This window comes from Rhincodon typus, chromosome 14 (genome assembly GCF_021869965.1).
Source record: "Rhincodon typus isolate 14 chromosome 14, sRhiTyp1.1, whole genome shotgun sequence".
NCBI lineage: Eukaryota > Metazoa > Chordata > Chondrichthyes > Orectolobiformes > Rhincodontidae > Rhincodon > Rhincodon typus.
Window position 1 is genome coordinate 41143997 of NC_063345.1, and position 16930 is coordinate 41160926.

The 16930-nt window shown below is 39.4% G+C and overlaps 1 protein-coding gene across 1 annotated transcript in view; it reads right to left on the reverse strand.

Moving 5' to 3' along the window:
- The window catches only part of ocrl (OCRL inositol polyphosphate-5-phosphatase), a 74345-nt gene that overhangs the window by 13998 nt on the left and 43417 nt on the right, over nucleotides 1-16930 (reverse strand). Inside the window, exons 5-13 of the mRNA XM_048605475.1 lie at nucleotides 16223-16331; nucleotides 15202-15363; nucleotides 13728-13829; nucleotides 11236-11350; nucleotides 10207-10323; nucleotides 9572-9756; nucleotides 8018-8129; nucleotides 5290-5399; nucleotides 1996-2131 (exon numbers count right to left, since the gene is read on the reverse strand). Coding sequence (XP_048461432.1) covers nucleotides 1996-2131; nucleotides 5290-5399; nucleotides 8018-8129; nucleotides 9572-9756; nucleotides 10207-10323; nucleotides 11236-11350; nucleotides 13728-13829; nucleotides 15202-15363; nucleotides 16223-16331 — 1148 coding nt within the window. The remainder of the gene's footprint in view (nucleotides 1-1995; nucleotides 2132-5289; nucleotides 5400-8017; nucleotides 8130-9571; nucleotides 9757-10206; nucleotides 10324-11235; nucleotides 11351-13727; nucleotides 13830-15201; nucleotides 15364-16222; nucleotides 16332-16930) is intronic.

Genomic DNA, 16930 nt, shown 5'->3' on the forward strand with positions numbered 1-16930 from the left:
ATGTGTTACCTAAATGAAGACTGACAAGATAGTACAGCAGGAACTGGACAGCCACTTCCCAAAGTAACAGAAGAAATAAGGTCAGGACCCCTGCAGCTCAGCTAATTCTGTGATTGCCACAGGGGAAATTCAAGTGCAGGCAAGACAGAATTAAGCAGACTCCTCAATGGATCAGGTTCTAAACTTTAGAACCATAGAATCAATTATTATGGTTCAGAAAGAGGCCATGGAGACAGGGTGAAAGTTGTGGGGTTATGAACAAGTGATAGTCATTGAGTCATAAATTGAAAGTAGAATAAGTGAATAACTGCTTCACTCGCAGAATGTATTGTCAGTTCCTAGAGTAATGAAACCTGCTCCTCTCAGTTGCAGTTTGCATGAGAATTCTGGATAACGGGGGAACATGATAGTGGGGGCTTTACTGTAGTAAGAATATACTCATTCTGAAATACCTTTTTAAATGTCTGTCTGTGTCTCTCTATTGATATATCCCCTATCCTAATGTAACCCTACTATTTAGAAAAGAAGGTAGAGAGAAAACAGGAAATTATAGATCGGGTAGCATGGGTCAGTGGTAGGGAAAATGCTAGAATCCATTATAGAAGATTTTATGCAGAGTACTAAGAAAACAGTGATAGGATTGGACAAAGTCAGCATAGATTTACAAAAGGGAAATCATGCTTACCTATTCTACTGAAATTTTGAGAGAATGTACCTAGTAGAGTTGATAAGGGGAGCCAGCCAATGTGGTTTACTTAGACTTTCAGAAGGCTTTTGCCAAGGCCATATTTAGCATGTAAAACTGAAGCACACAGGACTGAGGGTAGTGTACTGACACAGAAAAAGAACTGGTTGGCAAGCAGGAAACATGGGCATAAACATGTCATTTTCTGAGTGGCACCCAGTGAGTAGTATGGACAGTAGCAGTCAGTGCCTGGACTCAGCTATTCAGAATATATATTACTGATTTAGATGAAGGAACTAAATATAATCTTTCTAAGTTTGCAGACAACATAAAGCTGGGTGGGACAGTGAACTGTGAGGAAGATACATACATTCTTCAGTGTGATTTGGACAAACTGAATAAGTGGGTAAATGCAAGACACATGCAACATAATATGGATAAATGTGATAGCATTTGGTAGCAACAACAGGAAGGCAATTACCTGAACGGCGATAAATTGAGGAAGGAGGTACAACCCAAGTGTCAGTGTACAGTTGCTTAAAGTAAGCGTGCAAGTGCAGCAGGTCGTTAAGAAGTCCTTCACAGCAACAGGATACAAGTACAGGAGCAGGGATGTTACAAATGTATAGGACCATGGTGAGACAACACCTGGAGTACTGTGTGTCGTTTTTGTCTCCTTATCTGAGGAAGGATATTCTGGCTATTGAGGCGATACAACAAAGATTTACCAGGCTAATCCTGCCATCCCAGGAACCAGTGTAGGAAGAGACTGGATTGGTAAGGACTATTCACTGGAGTTTAGAAGAATGAGGAAAGATCACATAAAAACCTAAAAATTCTGACACATCTCGACAGGGTAAACACTGGACGGGTGTTCCTGATGACCAGGAAGTTCAGAAAAGATGCACGTTTAGGGACATGGGATACGCCATTTAGGACTGAGAGGAGGAGAAATTTCTTCAACCACAGAGCGGTGAGCCTGTGGAATTATCCACCACAGAATGCGACTGAGGCCAAAACATTGAATATTTTCAAAAAGGAGTTAGATATAGTTCTTAAGGCAAAAGGAATCAAAGAGCATGGGGAGAAAGTGGGAACATGGTATTGAGTTGCATGATCAGCCACGACCATATTGATTGATGGAGCAGGCTCAAAGGCTGAAATGGTATACTCCAGCTTTTATTTTCTGTTTCTATGCATCACAAATTTAACCAGCTTCATTCTGGGCCTAGCTGATGCCAGCGGTGGTGGGTAAGATTTTGTGATTTTTCTTCCATTCAGAGAAAGGTAGATATACAAACAATACATACCCCAATATCCAAGAGTGAACTGACAGGCTTGTGATCACTGGTTCGAAGCTCCATGTGACTTCGATAACTTTTCTGATGTACACTTTCACCTCTCCAGAGCACACGATCACACCATGCTGGGACACGGCACTTGCCGCTGCCATGGAGAAACAGTCAACTTGTTACTTCAATATAATAAACCTTTAGGTACATTGTATAGTATAAACAAACAGGAAATATTTCCAGTAGATAGAAGTATCTGAACCTAGAGAAAGTATGCATTTTTCCACACACAGGCCCATTTCACAGTTTACTTGAGTTGCGAGTATCAAACAAAGATTTCTCATTTTGGAGGCAGGCTGTGGGAAGGAATTGGGGGTGGCGATTAAACACTTGAAACAGAATTATGAGGCTAAAGAAGAGTAGTAAACAGAGTGCCAATTTTTCTGCAATGCCCAGAAAGCATATCCCACAAAGAAAACTGGGATAATCCTCCAACTTGCATTCTCAGACAAAGGATTTTTCTTATTCTCCAAGAGGTGAAAGTTAAGTACTAAAATAGTGGAATAGCTGTAATTGGCAATAATCAGCTGGCAGTGTATTTTTGGTCATGGAGAGTGAAACAGACTTATGTTTTGAGTCACTTAGAATTCTTCTTTAGAATTCAAGATAGAAACATGACGGGTTTTTATGCCAAGGGGTGGAGGATGGGTGAGAGAAGGTGGAACAGAACAAACGGCAAGGACTGCAATAGGGTACAGGGCAGGAGAGATTAAGTAACAAAGACACTGTGGCACAAAAAGCAAACATTAAAGAAACTAAAGCATTTGTCCAGAGTGAGTGTGGATGGTAGATAATGCACAGAACTTAAAAATACAAACTAAACAGACCAGCACATGGCAAAAACAATCAAATGGGGAGATAAAGGTCATGAATTAAATTTTTAAAAATCAGTATCGAGTCCACAAGGCTGTAAAATGGTCAATAAGAAGACGAGGTGCAGCTCCTTGAGCTTGCACTGAACTTCACGGGAACACAGCAGCATGCCAAGGACAAAAATGCGAGTTGGCAAGGTGGTGAATTAAGATGGTAAGCAGCCAAAAGCTCAGGATCATGCTTGACGGAATGTAACATTTCACAAAGTGATCACCCAATCTAGTTCTGTTCTCAGCAATGTTGAAAAGACTGCATTGTGAGCAGTGAATGTAATATCTTAAATTGAAAGTAGTATAAGTAAATCACTGCCTCACGTGTAGAGTGTATGTTGGATGGTGAGGAGAGAGAAGATAAACGTGCATGTGTTCCATCTCTGTCTTTGCACAATCATGTGTCATGGCAAAGGGACAAGGTGGATTAATTGAAAAGTTGAGAAATGGCAGAGGATGATCCATTAAACGTGGAGGCTGGTAGGGTTTTCAACTCATACTTGAGTCAAGAGTCATACAGCATGGAAACAGACCTTTCGGACCAACTCATCCATGCCAACCAGGTTTCCCAAACTGAAACTAGTCCCATGTGCCTGCATTTGGCCCATATCCCTCTGTATCTTTCCTATTCAATTACCTGTCCAAATGTCTTTTGCATGTTGTAACTGTAACTGCATCTACCATTTCCTCTGGCAGTTCATTCCATATACACACACCCTCTATGTGAAAAAGTTATCCCTCAGAATCTTTTCCCCTCTCACGTTAAACGTATGCCCTCTAGTTTTGAATTCCCCTACCCTTGGGAAAAGGCCTTCATTATTCACCTCATCTATATCCCTTGTGACTTCTATAAATCTCTGAGGTCACCTCTCAACCTCCTAGCTCCAGGGAAAAACGTCCCAGCTTATCCTGTCTCTCTCTATAAGTCAAACCCTCGAGCCCCAGTAACATCCTTATAAATTTTTTCTGCACCCATTCCAATTTAGTAACATCATTCCTATAACTGGGTGACCAGAACTGGACACAGTACTCCAGAAGTGGCATCACCAATGTCCTGTAAAACCTCCACATGACATCCCAACTCCAATACTCAAGGCTCTGACCAATGAAGACAAGAGTGCCAAATGCCTCCTTCACCACCCTGTCTACCTGTGACAGCACTTTCAAGGAACAATGTACCTATACCCCTACATCTCCTTCTGTTCAACAACACTCCCCAGGGCCCTACCATTAACTGTATTAAGTCCTGTCCTGGCTTGTCTTACCGAAATGCAACACCTTGTATTTATCCAAATTAAACTCCATCTGTCACTTCTCGGCCCATTGGCCCAACTGTGGACTTGAAACATTCACGGTTTCTCTCTTACCTTACAGACGTTACAAGAACTATCAAGTATTTTCAGTAATTTTGGATTTGATTTCAGTTTTTCAGCATTTGCAATATTTTATCTTAAATGTTCTTTGTTGAGTTGAGGAAAGTAAAAGGGAAAAGGGTGCACAATACAGTCAAAGTTGAAAAGTAGAATAAAAGCTAAAATGAAATCAGATAATAGCAATCAGGTGACACTAAGCTAGGATCATAAAATGAAGAAAAGGCATGACATGAGTTTCTGCTCCCAAAAATCAGTCAAATCAGCACACGTGTGTGCGCGCACACAAAGGAATTTAAAATATCAACAATGTCTAACCAGGCTTAGTTTCTGTGATCTTTGGGCTAATTGAAAGAAAAATTTAGAAGCAGGCTCCACTTACAAAAACTGATCACACAGCAAGCCCAAACTTTCATACAGTTACTAACATTTGTTGATTTTCGAGAAGGCTCTCAAAATGCAGCTCCTCCAACCCCCTCCCCCCACCATTGGTCAGACTGTCAATAAAAAAAACAAAAACATTTTTAAGAATTTTATGATACCATTACAATGGTGTAATTAGCAACATGCTATTTAATTGTTTTAATTTCATTTTGCAATTGTTTAAACTTGGATTACTCTGTCAGTGGACTAGAAATTGGCTAAAATGTTTATTTTTATGATAAAGCCATTTTGAGCAGCACTACACAACCTCCGAGTATTTCAAGGAATGTCTGCAATGAAAAATTTAAGTTGGCACTCTAAATTACTGCAAGGTTGTGCTGGTTCACTAAAGATTTTTCTTTTGTTCAGTAACGTGCAAATAAAATTAAAATGAGGCTCCAGCAAAATACTTAAAATTGAGATTGTATACAATTCCCTAATTGTGCCCAAAACAAATACAGTTTGCTATGATGTTTCATCAGTTCCATCAGAAAATCTATAAATGATGACAGAAAACTTAAACAACCTATTCACAAGATATTTCTTAAGATACCATTGTTAACAATTTGAATAACAAATCTGTCACAACTACTTACCTCGAGTCCCATCGATCAGATTTGGTGTCATACTTATAAGTTGGTCTGAAATGAATTTCCCCTTCATTAAAGTCTGCAAATGCTTTCTTAGTTTTGCGTTGAATATTTAACTGAAAAATAATATAAATAAGTTGTCATAATTATTTATTAATTAATTTTAATCAAATTATGCTCTTGATCCAAGCTAAAGTGCGCCCTCCTGCATTGCGGATAAGCTGATGGAATCAGAAATCAAGCTGCCAATGATTTCTATATAAAAACAACATACAAACCCATATCAACGGTGCTACAAACTACAAAGCAGTAAAGTTTACCCTAATTGATATTACTAACAGGACACACTTTAAGAACACTGTAGCTTTTTAGATATTCAAGATATAAAGCAAAATCACAGTTTCCAAAAACATGCAATTGGTCAACAACAAGGAATGTCCTCTACAAAATGCTGACAGTACGCTGGCAATCTTAATGCTCCTCATCATTTTGAAGTTTTTCCTAAATCTCATTGTATAATTTGACCTAAAACAGACGAGCTCATAATTGTTCTCAAAACTAAATGCATAATAAAATTATTATTTGAAGAACATGTACTAAAAACTCAAAATGCATAGTAATGAACAGAAATTTAGTATTAAGTATTTTTTCATATAAACAAAAGTTGTGCTTTACGCCAGTTTCAGAAATTCCAGTTTGCAGGCTCCAGCAGCCTCCTCTCTACCATGGACGTGCAGTCCCTTTACACATTCATCCCCCACCAGGATGATCTCACGGCTCTCCATTTCTTCGTGCAGTGGAGACCTGAACCGTCCCCACGCACCACCACTCTCTTCCACTTGGCTGACCCTGTCCTCACCCTCAATAACTTCTCTTTTAAAACTCCTGTCATTTTTTTCAGGTCAGATGGGTGGCCATGGGTACCTGCAGGGGCCCCAGTTATGCCTGTCTCTTCGTGGGGTACGTGGAACATTCCTTGCTCCAATCCTATTCTGGCCCCCACCCACATCTCTTTCTCTGATATATCAGTGATATCATAAGTGCTACTTCCCTCTCTCGTCCGGAATTAGAAAAGTTCACCGGTTTAGTTACCAATTTCCACCCTGCTCTCACCTTCACCTGGTGTACCTCTGACTCCTCCCTTACCTTCCTCGACATCTGTTTCCATTTCTGGGGACAGACTGGCCACGAATATCCGCTTTAAACCCACCGACTCCCACAACTACCTGGACTATACATCCTCACACCTTGCTTCCTGTAAACATACTATTCCATTCTGCCAGTTCCTTTGTCTCCGTCGTGGCCAACTTCGACAAGGGAGCCTCTGAAATGTCCACCTTCTTCCTCAACCGAGGACTCCCCAATACTGTTGTTGACAGGACCCTCAACTGGGTCTGACCCATCTCCCACACTTCCGCCCTCACCCCCTCCCGCAACAGCGATAGGGTTCATCTACATCCAGAAGATCATCAGCCGCCATTTCTGCCACCTCCAGCAAAATTCTACAACCAAAATTCCCTCCCCTCTTGTCTGCCTTCCACAGGGACCGTTCCCTTTGGAACACCCTGGTCTGCTCTTCCTTCACTCCCAACATCCCCCGTCTTACAGCACCTTCTCTTGTAAAAATGACCCTGAGCTTCCAGTTGCCTGCCACTTTAACACACCACCCTGTTCTCTGGCCAACATCTTTCTCTCTGGCTTGCTGCAGTGTTCCAGTGAAGATCAGTGCAAGCTGGAGGAATACCACCTCATTTTCCGCTTAGCAACCTTACAGCCCTCCCTACTCAATATTGAGTTCAATAATTTTAGGGCCTGAACTCTCCCATGTTCTAGCCCCCAATTGCACACACTAGGCCTTGTTATCACATAGCCTGGCATTACACACTACCCATTGTTAGCCACCAACATCTCCATTAACAGCTATTTACCCTCCCAGCCGGATTGTTATCCACTCCTTTGTCTGTCCAACTGTTCTTCTCTCTCTGTGAGCTCTATCCCCACCTATCATTTACTCCTTACCCTCACCCCCCACTCTATCATATATCAACATATTCCTAGCTACCATCAATGCTGAGGAAAGGAAGCGTCACTGGACCCAAAATGTTAACTGATTTCTCTTCACAGATACTGCCAGACCTGCTGAGCTTTTCCAGCAATCTCTATTTTTGTTTCTGATTTACAGAATCCACAATTCTTTCTCTTTTTTTTAACGTTACGAGGAACACTCATACATTTTTCCCATGCTGATCACATGTACAACAATAGCTGCTCATCTTTCAAAATTCTGCACCTTTCTGTTCTTTTACAGGATGGGGCCTCACTGGCTAGGCCAGCCTTTACTAACCATCCCTAACTGCCCTTGAAGGTAGTGATGAGTAATTAGGAATGGGCAATAAAGGCTGGCCTAGCCAGCATAGCCCACATCCCGTGAAGGAATAAAAATTGCACAATGTGCACATCCTGCCTACACTCCACAAATGGATTTTAAAAATAGAAACAGGTTGCAGATGTAGCTTGGATATAATCAAGCCAGTTTATTCTATAATTATTAGTCACAAAATTTAATGTTTGGTATTTAAGTATAACAATACAAACAAGTTAGCAGTACCAAACAAAATCAGCACATTTTAAAATACTTATAATTACAGTTCTATTGATTATACCAAAATTATTTATGGCAATATTTTCACAATTCTAAGGAGCTAGCAAAGATGGTATATTTAACTTTCCCTACTTGGTCATATTCCAAAAGTTTCTTCAAATCTTGCTTCTCTATCAGTGCCTTCACTTCACTGGCATCTGGGAGACACAGCCTGTAATTCAGATCCCCGAGCCAAATAACAACACTGCAACAAGAAATGTAAAGAATTAGAAAAGTCAGAAAATGCCGCAACCAATTTGAAAAAAGTACAGGAAGTGCATTATAGTAAAGTCTGGCTTTTTGTTGGGGATATGTTCCTGGAGAATCTTGCAAATAGTGAGATAGCAAAGAGCAAATGTGTGTTAGAATGGAAATCAGTTGGATACGTTCCAAACATTCAAACTTGTGACATTTACAGCACAGCACAAGTTAAAATTGGATTAAAACATTTTAAATTTTTTCTTTAAATTAGTGAATAGTATAATAAACTGAGAAGTATATAAAATTTGTTAGACTGACCGCAATCATTGGGCACTTCAGCAGAAGGTATCTAGGTAACGTTGGTGGAGGTACATATAACTTTTTTTAATGCACAAAGTATTTTTATACCCTGTCTTCAAAGAAATACAGTGTTTATATAGAAACTTGCCTTGCACTGTGTCTACATATGAGACATAGCTCAGAGGTAGATGGAAAATTATTCCTGCTTTTCAACTTGACCTATGAATGTCCTGGATTACCTGGTTTGTAGTAGCAGTTCACATTAGCCAATGGCTATTACAACAAACAGTCCTTCATTTATAATGTTTGGACTATATTTTCACATTTTTCCTGTGCCAAGTACTTGGCCAAATGGCTGAGGACCAAACTACCTGCTTGCATGTTTAACAGGTATATCTGCAGATTTATATTTCTTGATTATATATTACTAAGTTCAATAAATCAGAAGTGCACACCTAAATACTACGTGTTTATTGTTCATTTGCCAGACGACTTGTTAAATCCAATAAATTCACAGTAAGCTTACTTACGGAGTCCGGCTTGTTGGATTAAGCACAAACAAAAACTATACTGGAAGTTGCCAGAATTGCAATACAGTGTCACTTTTCTAAGTGCCTGCCAAACTGCCTAGTGTCAAATAAAAGACTGGAGGGCACAGATATTTCAGTGATTTTCACCTATGCAGTTTGGTTTAAATTGACAGAAAGTAAAATCCCTTGTATTCTATTCTTAAGAGTCCTAAATAGAATTGTTTAGGCATTCTTATTCCAGTATACCAAAATGAACCTACAGCAGAAAATATTGTACTTTTTGGCAAAGTCAGAGAAACTGGTGCAAAACTTACAGTGAGGTAACAGAAAACATTCTTTTAATGGCACACTTTGTTGGGAGAAAGAAAGGGAAAACTGTACTGCATTCAAACATATTATTGTATTATTCTTGACTCTGGAATGTTAGATTCAGAAACTGGGTGCTCTAATTGAAACAGTATTTTACTACCCAGTGTGAACATTCCTCACTTTGTTAAACTCAAAATTTATACACACAGAATAATGACCATGCTTACACAAACATGGGGCTGAACGTCAATTGTTCAATACTTTGACCCAATTAGCAGGTATTCCTTAAGCACTTTTTCGTACTCACTCATGTTTACTAATGCTTATAGAAGGTTGATTCTGAGCTACTTGGAAAATCATGCGGGCACAGATATCTTTGTAATCCTGATTCCGTCTCTCAAAGTCCTCCACATGAGCAGCTAAGTGAGAATTCACTATGCAGAAACTTGTGTTGTGAAAGACAAACCGTACTGCCACTCCACCTTTATTACCCTGAGAACAGGAACACATGCATGTTAATTAATCTTCTGGAATTCTGGCTGTTTTCTGACATTTTATCGAGAAGGTAGACCTCATGATATATTTTAACATAAGCACTTGGTTGTTTTTTTCTAAAAACAGACAGGTACCACAAAAATAATTTGTGTCACAAGCCAAAGTTAGGTATAATTCTTTCATACGCCTTGATTTGGCAGTAAACCTTTGGATTCATCGTTTATTGAAGGCAGTGTCCCAACAATCTTAAACATGTTTTTAATAATTAAAGACCTTAAAATTATGATATGAATTTATTTTGTATCATGCTTTACACCAATGTGAAGGTCGTAGATATTTACAACAATCACTAAATTGTAGGAAAAAACTACTAGAAATGCATAGCTAATTCAGTTTCTGTAAACAGAAAAATGTATCCTTCAGCATTGTCAATAATTTTGTTCTTACCATCTTTCCCATGATTCCTGTTCCTACTGTCTCTGCTTCCACATCTCTTATGTACTTTTCATGCTCCTTTTTAACAAATACGATCATCATCATTCCAACTAAACGAATCAATTTAATCTAAAACATGGCAAATAAAGGGGAAAAGTAAGAGATACAAAATGCATTCAGAAACACCTACGAGTGACAGGACATGTACACAAATAGAGAAACAGTATGTCTTGCAGTCCCATTTTTGGAAGACAGAAGGTGGAGGTTTTTTTTAAAATGATTCTTTCCTTAGGTCCACCATTGCCATACAAGACCACAACTATGAGAATTAGCAAATCCGCTGCTTCCAGGCCTCAGTCAGCTGGTGGCATTTGCCTGCAAAGTTCAAAGAAACTTGTTCTTTACTATTAACCACGGCACTTAGTGAATTTCTGATACAGACAGAACCTTTGTTTAGAGTCACACCTACCAGACAGTTTTAACACTCCCTCTGTGACACACTAATGGTATTCCACTCAAGTGAACATATTTAACATTTATTGTCTCTGTTCCACCTTTCTGTGGAGTGCTGTTTTCAGACAATATTTTTCAATTAAAAAGATTTAGCTGTGCCCATTGGCCTCTCCCCACAATACCAAGTGTTCCAAGATAATCAATTCATTTTGGCATTGTCACGAAATATGCCAATTGAGAAACTGTCAATGGAAAATGACACACTGATATAGGATGGTGACATCCCCACCAGCCCTCTAACCCTTTTGGAAATATTCATTTTTGTTAAATGAGCAAAAATAAGAGATTCATTGTGGAAATTTAAAAATTAGTAACAAATACAAGCTGAACTATTGATTGAACCTCAAGGCCTTATACACTTGATCTTTGTAACAGAACTACAGAAAAGGTAGGTCATTTAAGAAAGAAAGTCCTTTAAAAGAAACATTTTCTGTTTGAATCTTTGTAGATATTAAGTTGCTTAGTTTTCAACCTCAACTATTTAGGCACTCAATTAATTTTGCACAATTTGGAGGCACTGTAACTTACTCTGTAATATTTGGATTTGTGGTGCAAACTTCTCTCTACAGCAGTCAGCCATTCTTGTTCCTTGTAAGAATCGAAGTAAAAGAAAGCTTCAGTACTCAGATCCAACTCCTGAAAACTTAAAATCGAGTAAAAGAATTAGTGATCGAAGTCAACATGTAAAGCAAGATTACATCTAAAAGTAAAATAAATCCTGTAAGGTATCGTACAGTTCAAATGATTTTCAACATAATCAAAAATTATGAAAATAATAAATTTGTGCTCTATTTGACCTCATCCTCGCCAATCTGACTGTTGGAGTTGCATCTTTTCACAACAGTATTGGGAAGAATGACTATTGCATAGCCGTTGTGAAGGCGGAGATTCATCTTCACATTTAGGATGCTCTGTCCTGTATTATCAGCATGATCAGAGTCAGAGCTTTACAGCACGAAAAGGGGCTTTCGGTCAATCATGCACCAGTAATCTCTCTCTATCCTAATCCCATTTTCCTTGCTGCTTGCATGCAAAAAACAGCAGAAGCAGCATGCAATAGATGTAGTTAAGTATTCCAATAGCCACCAGATCAGACCCACGCTCTGCAGTCCTAACACATTCAGCCACAATTGGTGATGGACAGTTTAAACAGCTGACTGGAGGGAGCAGTCTCCACAAGCATCTCCAAACACCACTGATCAGTGAGCACAAAACATCACAGCAAAAGTTAAGGCTGAAGCATTTGCCACTATCTTCAGCCAGAAGTGTCAAGTGGATGATCCAGTTTGGCCTCTTCCTGCATCACAGATGCTAGTCTTCCACCAGTTCAATTTACTCCATGTACTGTCAAGAAACTGTTGAGGGATATGGGCCTAGACTGCACTCGTAACTAAGTTGTTCCAACAAAGCCACAGCACTGGCAACTATCTGCAACCAAGGAAATTGCCCAGGTATTTTCTGTACACAAAGAGCAGGACAAATAAAAACCAGCCAATTACTGTGCCATCGGGCTACTCTTGATCATCAAAGAGATGAAAAATATTGCCAGTGCTATCAAGCACACTTACACAGCAATAACCCAGTCAGTGATGCTCAGTTTGGGTTCCACCAGGCCCACTCTGCTGCTGACCTCAATATAGTATTGGCCTAAATGTGGACAAAAAAGACCAACCAAAAGGTGAGGTAAGAGCATCTGCCCTTGACAGAATGGCACTTTTAGTTTAGCATCAAGGTGCCTTAGCAAAACTGAAGCCAGTGTGAATTGGAGGAAAAGCTCTCTGTTGGTTGGAGTCATACCACAGAAAAAAATGATGCTGCAGTCATTAGGGTCAATTATTTCTGTTCCTGAATATCAATACAGGAGCCCCTCAGGACCGTTTTGGCTGCTTCACCCATCTCTAACCTTGGGATGGAGGGATGTTCACCAATTCACACCATTCACAACTCCTCAGACACACTGCAGTCTGTGTTTATATGCAGTGAGATCTGGACAACATCCAGGCTTGGTGATACATGATAATTAATATTCTCACCATAAAAAAAGCTTGACAATGTCTAAGTCCAACAGCAGTGAGTCCAACCAAATAACTGAATATCAACATCCGGGAGGGGTTACAACTGACAAGAAACTGAACTGATTCACTCATTTAAATACTTTCGATGCAGGAACAGGTCTGATGTTGGAAATGCCGCAGCAAGTAACTCACCACCTGCCTGCCCATCATCTATAATGACAGGAGTGTGATGGAATAATCTCCACTTGTCTAGATGAGTGCAATTCCAAGAACATTCAAAATGTGAAACAATATAAAAGCAGTCTGCCTGATAGGCACTGCATCCACCACCTTAAACATTCACACCCTCCACTATAGACACCATGATGGCAGTGCAAATGCTCATTTGACAGCACTATCCAAGTCCATGACCTGCATCACCCAGAAGGACAAGAACAGCAGATAGGGATGTGACAGCCTTGTGGTATTATCATTGCACTGTTGATCCAGAGACCCAGGTAAAGTTCTGGGAACTGCAGTTTGAATCCCACCACAGCAGATGGTGGAATTTGAATTCAATAACTAATGAACCAGATGACAATCGAGAATGATTTATGTTGTTTAGGAAAGGAAACTGCCATCTTTACCTGGTCTGGCCTACATGTGACTCCAAACAAACAGCAATGTGGTCAACACTAAACTGACAATTAGGGATAAACAATAAATACTCTCCTACCAATGATGCCCATGTGCAGTGAATGAATTAAAAGAAAGCAGGGTAACACCACCACCTGCAAGTCTCGTACTATCCTGACTTGGACTACATAGCCTTTCCTTCACTGTTGCTATATCAAAATCCAAAGTTCCCTTTCTAATTGTGCTCCTTAACTACATTACCACAGCAGGTCAAGATGGCAGCTCACCACTACATTCTTTAGAGTAATTAGGAATGTGCAAAGATGGCCAGGTCCCATGAAACAATGAAAAAAACTATTTAATTTATGACAATTTAATTATGTCGCTTACCCTAGACAGTACACATCAGGTGGCTGAGGATCAGCACGAAGCCATGGATCCAAGCTAGTATCAGGAGATTGTCCATTCACATTCCAGGTGCCAATAAAAAACCTGGAGACAGAATCACACATGAACTTCTCCCCTTGTCATTTAAGCTTGACCTTTTCAAAGGCAAAATCAATATTTGATTTTTAAAAATTATACCAGCTCTAATCATATGATGTAACCATGAAGATAAAATAGACATGTCTGAAATTGTCTCAAGCAATCAAACTGCATTTTTATATTGAGACAGATACTTTAAACCAATCTTGTACACAAATTCAAACAACTAAATGTTTTAATGCTACATTTATTGAAGCTATATACATCAATTACTGATGAACATTCTGTACCCTTGACACCCTTGGTGCTTCCCTAAATCAACGTTCAACACAGTGGAGTACTAAATCATCAGCTGAGGTTTGCTCATTTTTGACCCGATTCCAAAAGACATCTTAGGATCCAGAGATAATGTTGGAGACTTTTAAGACAACAGCCTCCCAACGACACACGACTGTGACACCACCTTTGGTGGATCACTCCTGCAGGTCAGACAGCACATTAACAATAATGGTGGTAGTGGTGTCTGCAATATTGCTAGTAAAGGCATAATTCCAAGAAGGTGGCTGACAGGCTATTACTTAACTAGTCTGTGGGACAGATCTCCCAATTTTGACACAAGCCCCAAATCGTTCAAATTCATGTTCTCCAATTTCAGACCGTATGATGGAGGAAGATTTATCGATGAACCACTATTTGCTCCCTTTTGATGTCAGATTATTTTCCTTCTTTGCTGAATATTTAATTTAGTTATCTAATTCAATATAGCACCTCAGTAAACATCTCTGTTGCTTTTCCACTGAACTTTGTGGCTGTTAATCTTCCGAGTGTTTTCAGGAATTAATTGCCTTGACACTACCTAAATAACTTGGTAAAGATATCCAAGGGGCAATAAAAATGGTAAGCTTCCAATTTGATTTGAAAAACATTTTCTCAGTATACAGTTATTATAAAATGCTTTGTCACTTCTGAATGACATCAGCTCCTCTTTATATGGGCACTTTGTTTGTGCCACCAAGAGGTGGCGTTTGAATCATTTGCAACCAAACAATAGCTTAATCAACATGAAACTCTGAAGAGATGCATGAAAATCTAGATGCATAAATCCTTCGGAGAAGCTTGTCTGGATGGGGATAGCCTTCGGATATTTGTTAGATAATCAAACTTCAGACTTGATCATGATTTCTCACTTCTCAACGATGAAACAAGGGACATATAGTATGATAAAGCTCTCAGAACAAAACATCCCCAGAATGAGTCAAAAATGAACCCTCTATGCTAAACGTTGCAAATATTAACTAAAATGAGTAATCAATCCAGAAACCTTATTCTAACATTTAGATTCACAATCTCATACAATGAGATGGAAGAAAATACTAACCTAAAATTCTGAATATTGACATATTCTCTTTCACGTCGTGCAAGGTAATGTTTAATCAGACCTTCTCTGGCACCAGACTGATTACTTGGCTCAAACAGCTTTCGCATAGTATTGGATACTCTTGGCTGCCCATTCCGTGGTGCCTCCTTCTCAGTGGTTGGCCTATAACACATATACACATAATTAAGTTCCCAATTGCTGCTTTAAAGTGATTGTGAAAAAGAATTAGAAGAGAGGAATACAAACCTTTAAAAGAGGAATGTGGACTAGAATTAGGAAGTGGAATAAAACAGGTGCTATGTGAGGAACAGCTAGTGTCAATGTGTAGTCTACAGGTAAACGGCAAAAACAATAATGCAAAACCAATTTGTGTGGTCATTTTACTTAAGATTTAAGACCAGTGCTACACAGATTAAAGTTTCTCAGTTGCCGATGTCTTTAGCTTTTACCTGTACATGAAAAACATTTAATTATAACAGTGTTTCCCAAACTTTTCACAAAAGAGCTCATGCTAAGACCTTAGACTTTAAGTAACTCCAGAACCAAAACTGTAGGTAAGGTGGTTGAGACCTGCTCAGCAAGGTAGTTTACACTAAAAAAGTTAAGACCCGTCTCTTAAAAGGCTGTGCTTGTAGCTGCAATTGGGTCCCATGGAGCAGATGATTATACTATGCCGCTAAAAAGTCCGCTAACATTCATGGTCAAATCTCACATGAATAACAGCCACTGAATCAAGGTGCATGCAGGAAATCAGCACTGGAGGAACTGTAACGCAGTAAGTAGTTAATAAATTAGGCAGCAAAGGAGAAAATCCTGTTTGATGTTCTTACTCAAAGGAGATTTTTACATTTAAACCTTCACAGGTTTTCTCATGATTCCGAGGGACACTGAAAAGTGATCTGATATTTCAAATCCTGGCTGATTTCCCTTGCCAATGGATGAAGATGGGTAATGAGGCAAAGGTTAGTAACCAACTGTGGTCCCAGTGGACCATTATAGTTTAGTTTAATCTGTTACTCACTCTATCCGAGGAGGCACTGCCACAGGTGTAAAACTGCTTGCAGTTTGGTTCTGTTGATTTTTCTTCTCCAGATTTAGAATATCACTGAAATCATCGTCAAACCTAAATTCTAACAGAGAAGCAAACTGCTAAGTAACCAACTTTAAAGCTTTTCTTAAAATATGCAAACCAACCAAAATCGCAGACATAATGATACTGTAGCAGTGCAAGCTTTTTGTTAGGAAATCCAGAAATGCAGAGCTCTACCAAACCCATGCCAGACCTCATCAGAATTTTGCTTTGCTTCGTATTCGCCCACAGAAGCCAGCCACATTGAGCCACATTTAATCCTACACGATGTTCAAAGGAAGTGGATGCAGGGTGGTTGTCAAAATAGAGTGGAGAGGTTAACAGACCCCAAGTGAAACAGAAGAAATGCTTGCAGCACCATAAAATACTTTCATTGTAGTGCAAAATACCATACTCTTTCTGGTAGCAGACTCATGACAAGCTGTATCGAAATCTCCACCTACCTGCAGGTCTTTCCAGAAAGCTACAATTCTGACTTATGGAGGTAGTGCCATGGAATGCCTTCTTCACAGCCACCTTAAACATCACCTCTTTCAAATCAGCTGTTAATACTGTGCAGGACTAGGCATCATCTTGAGGGTCAAAAACAAAGTTGCTGGAAAAGCTCAGCAGGTCTGGCAGCATCTGTGGAGGAGAAAA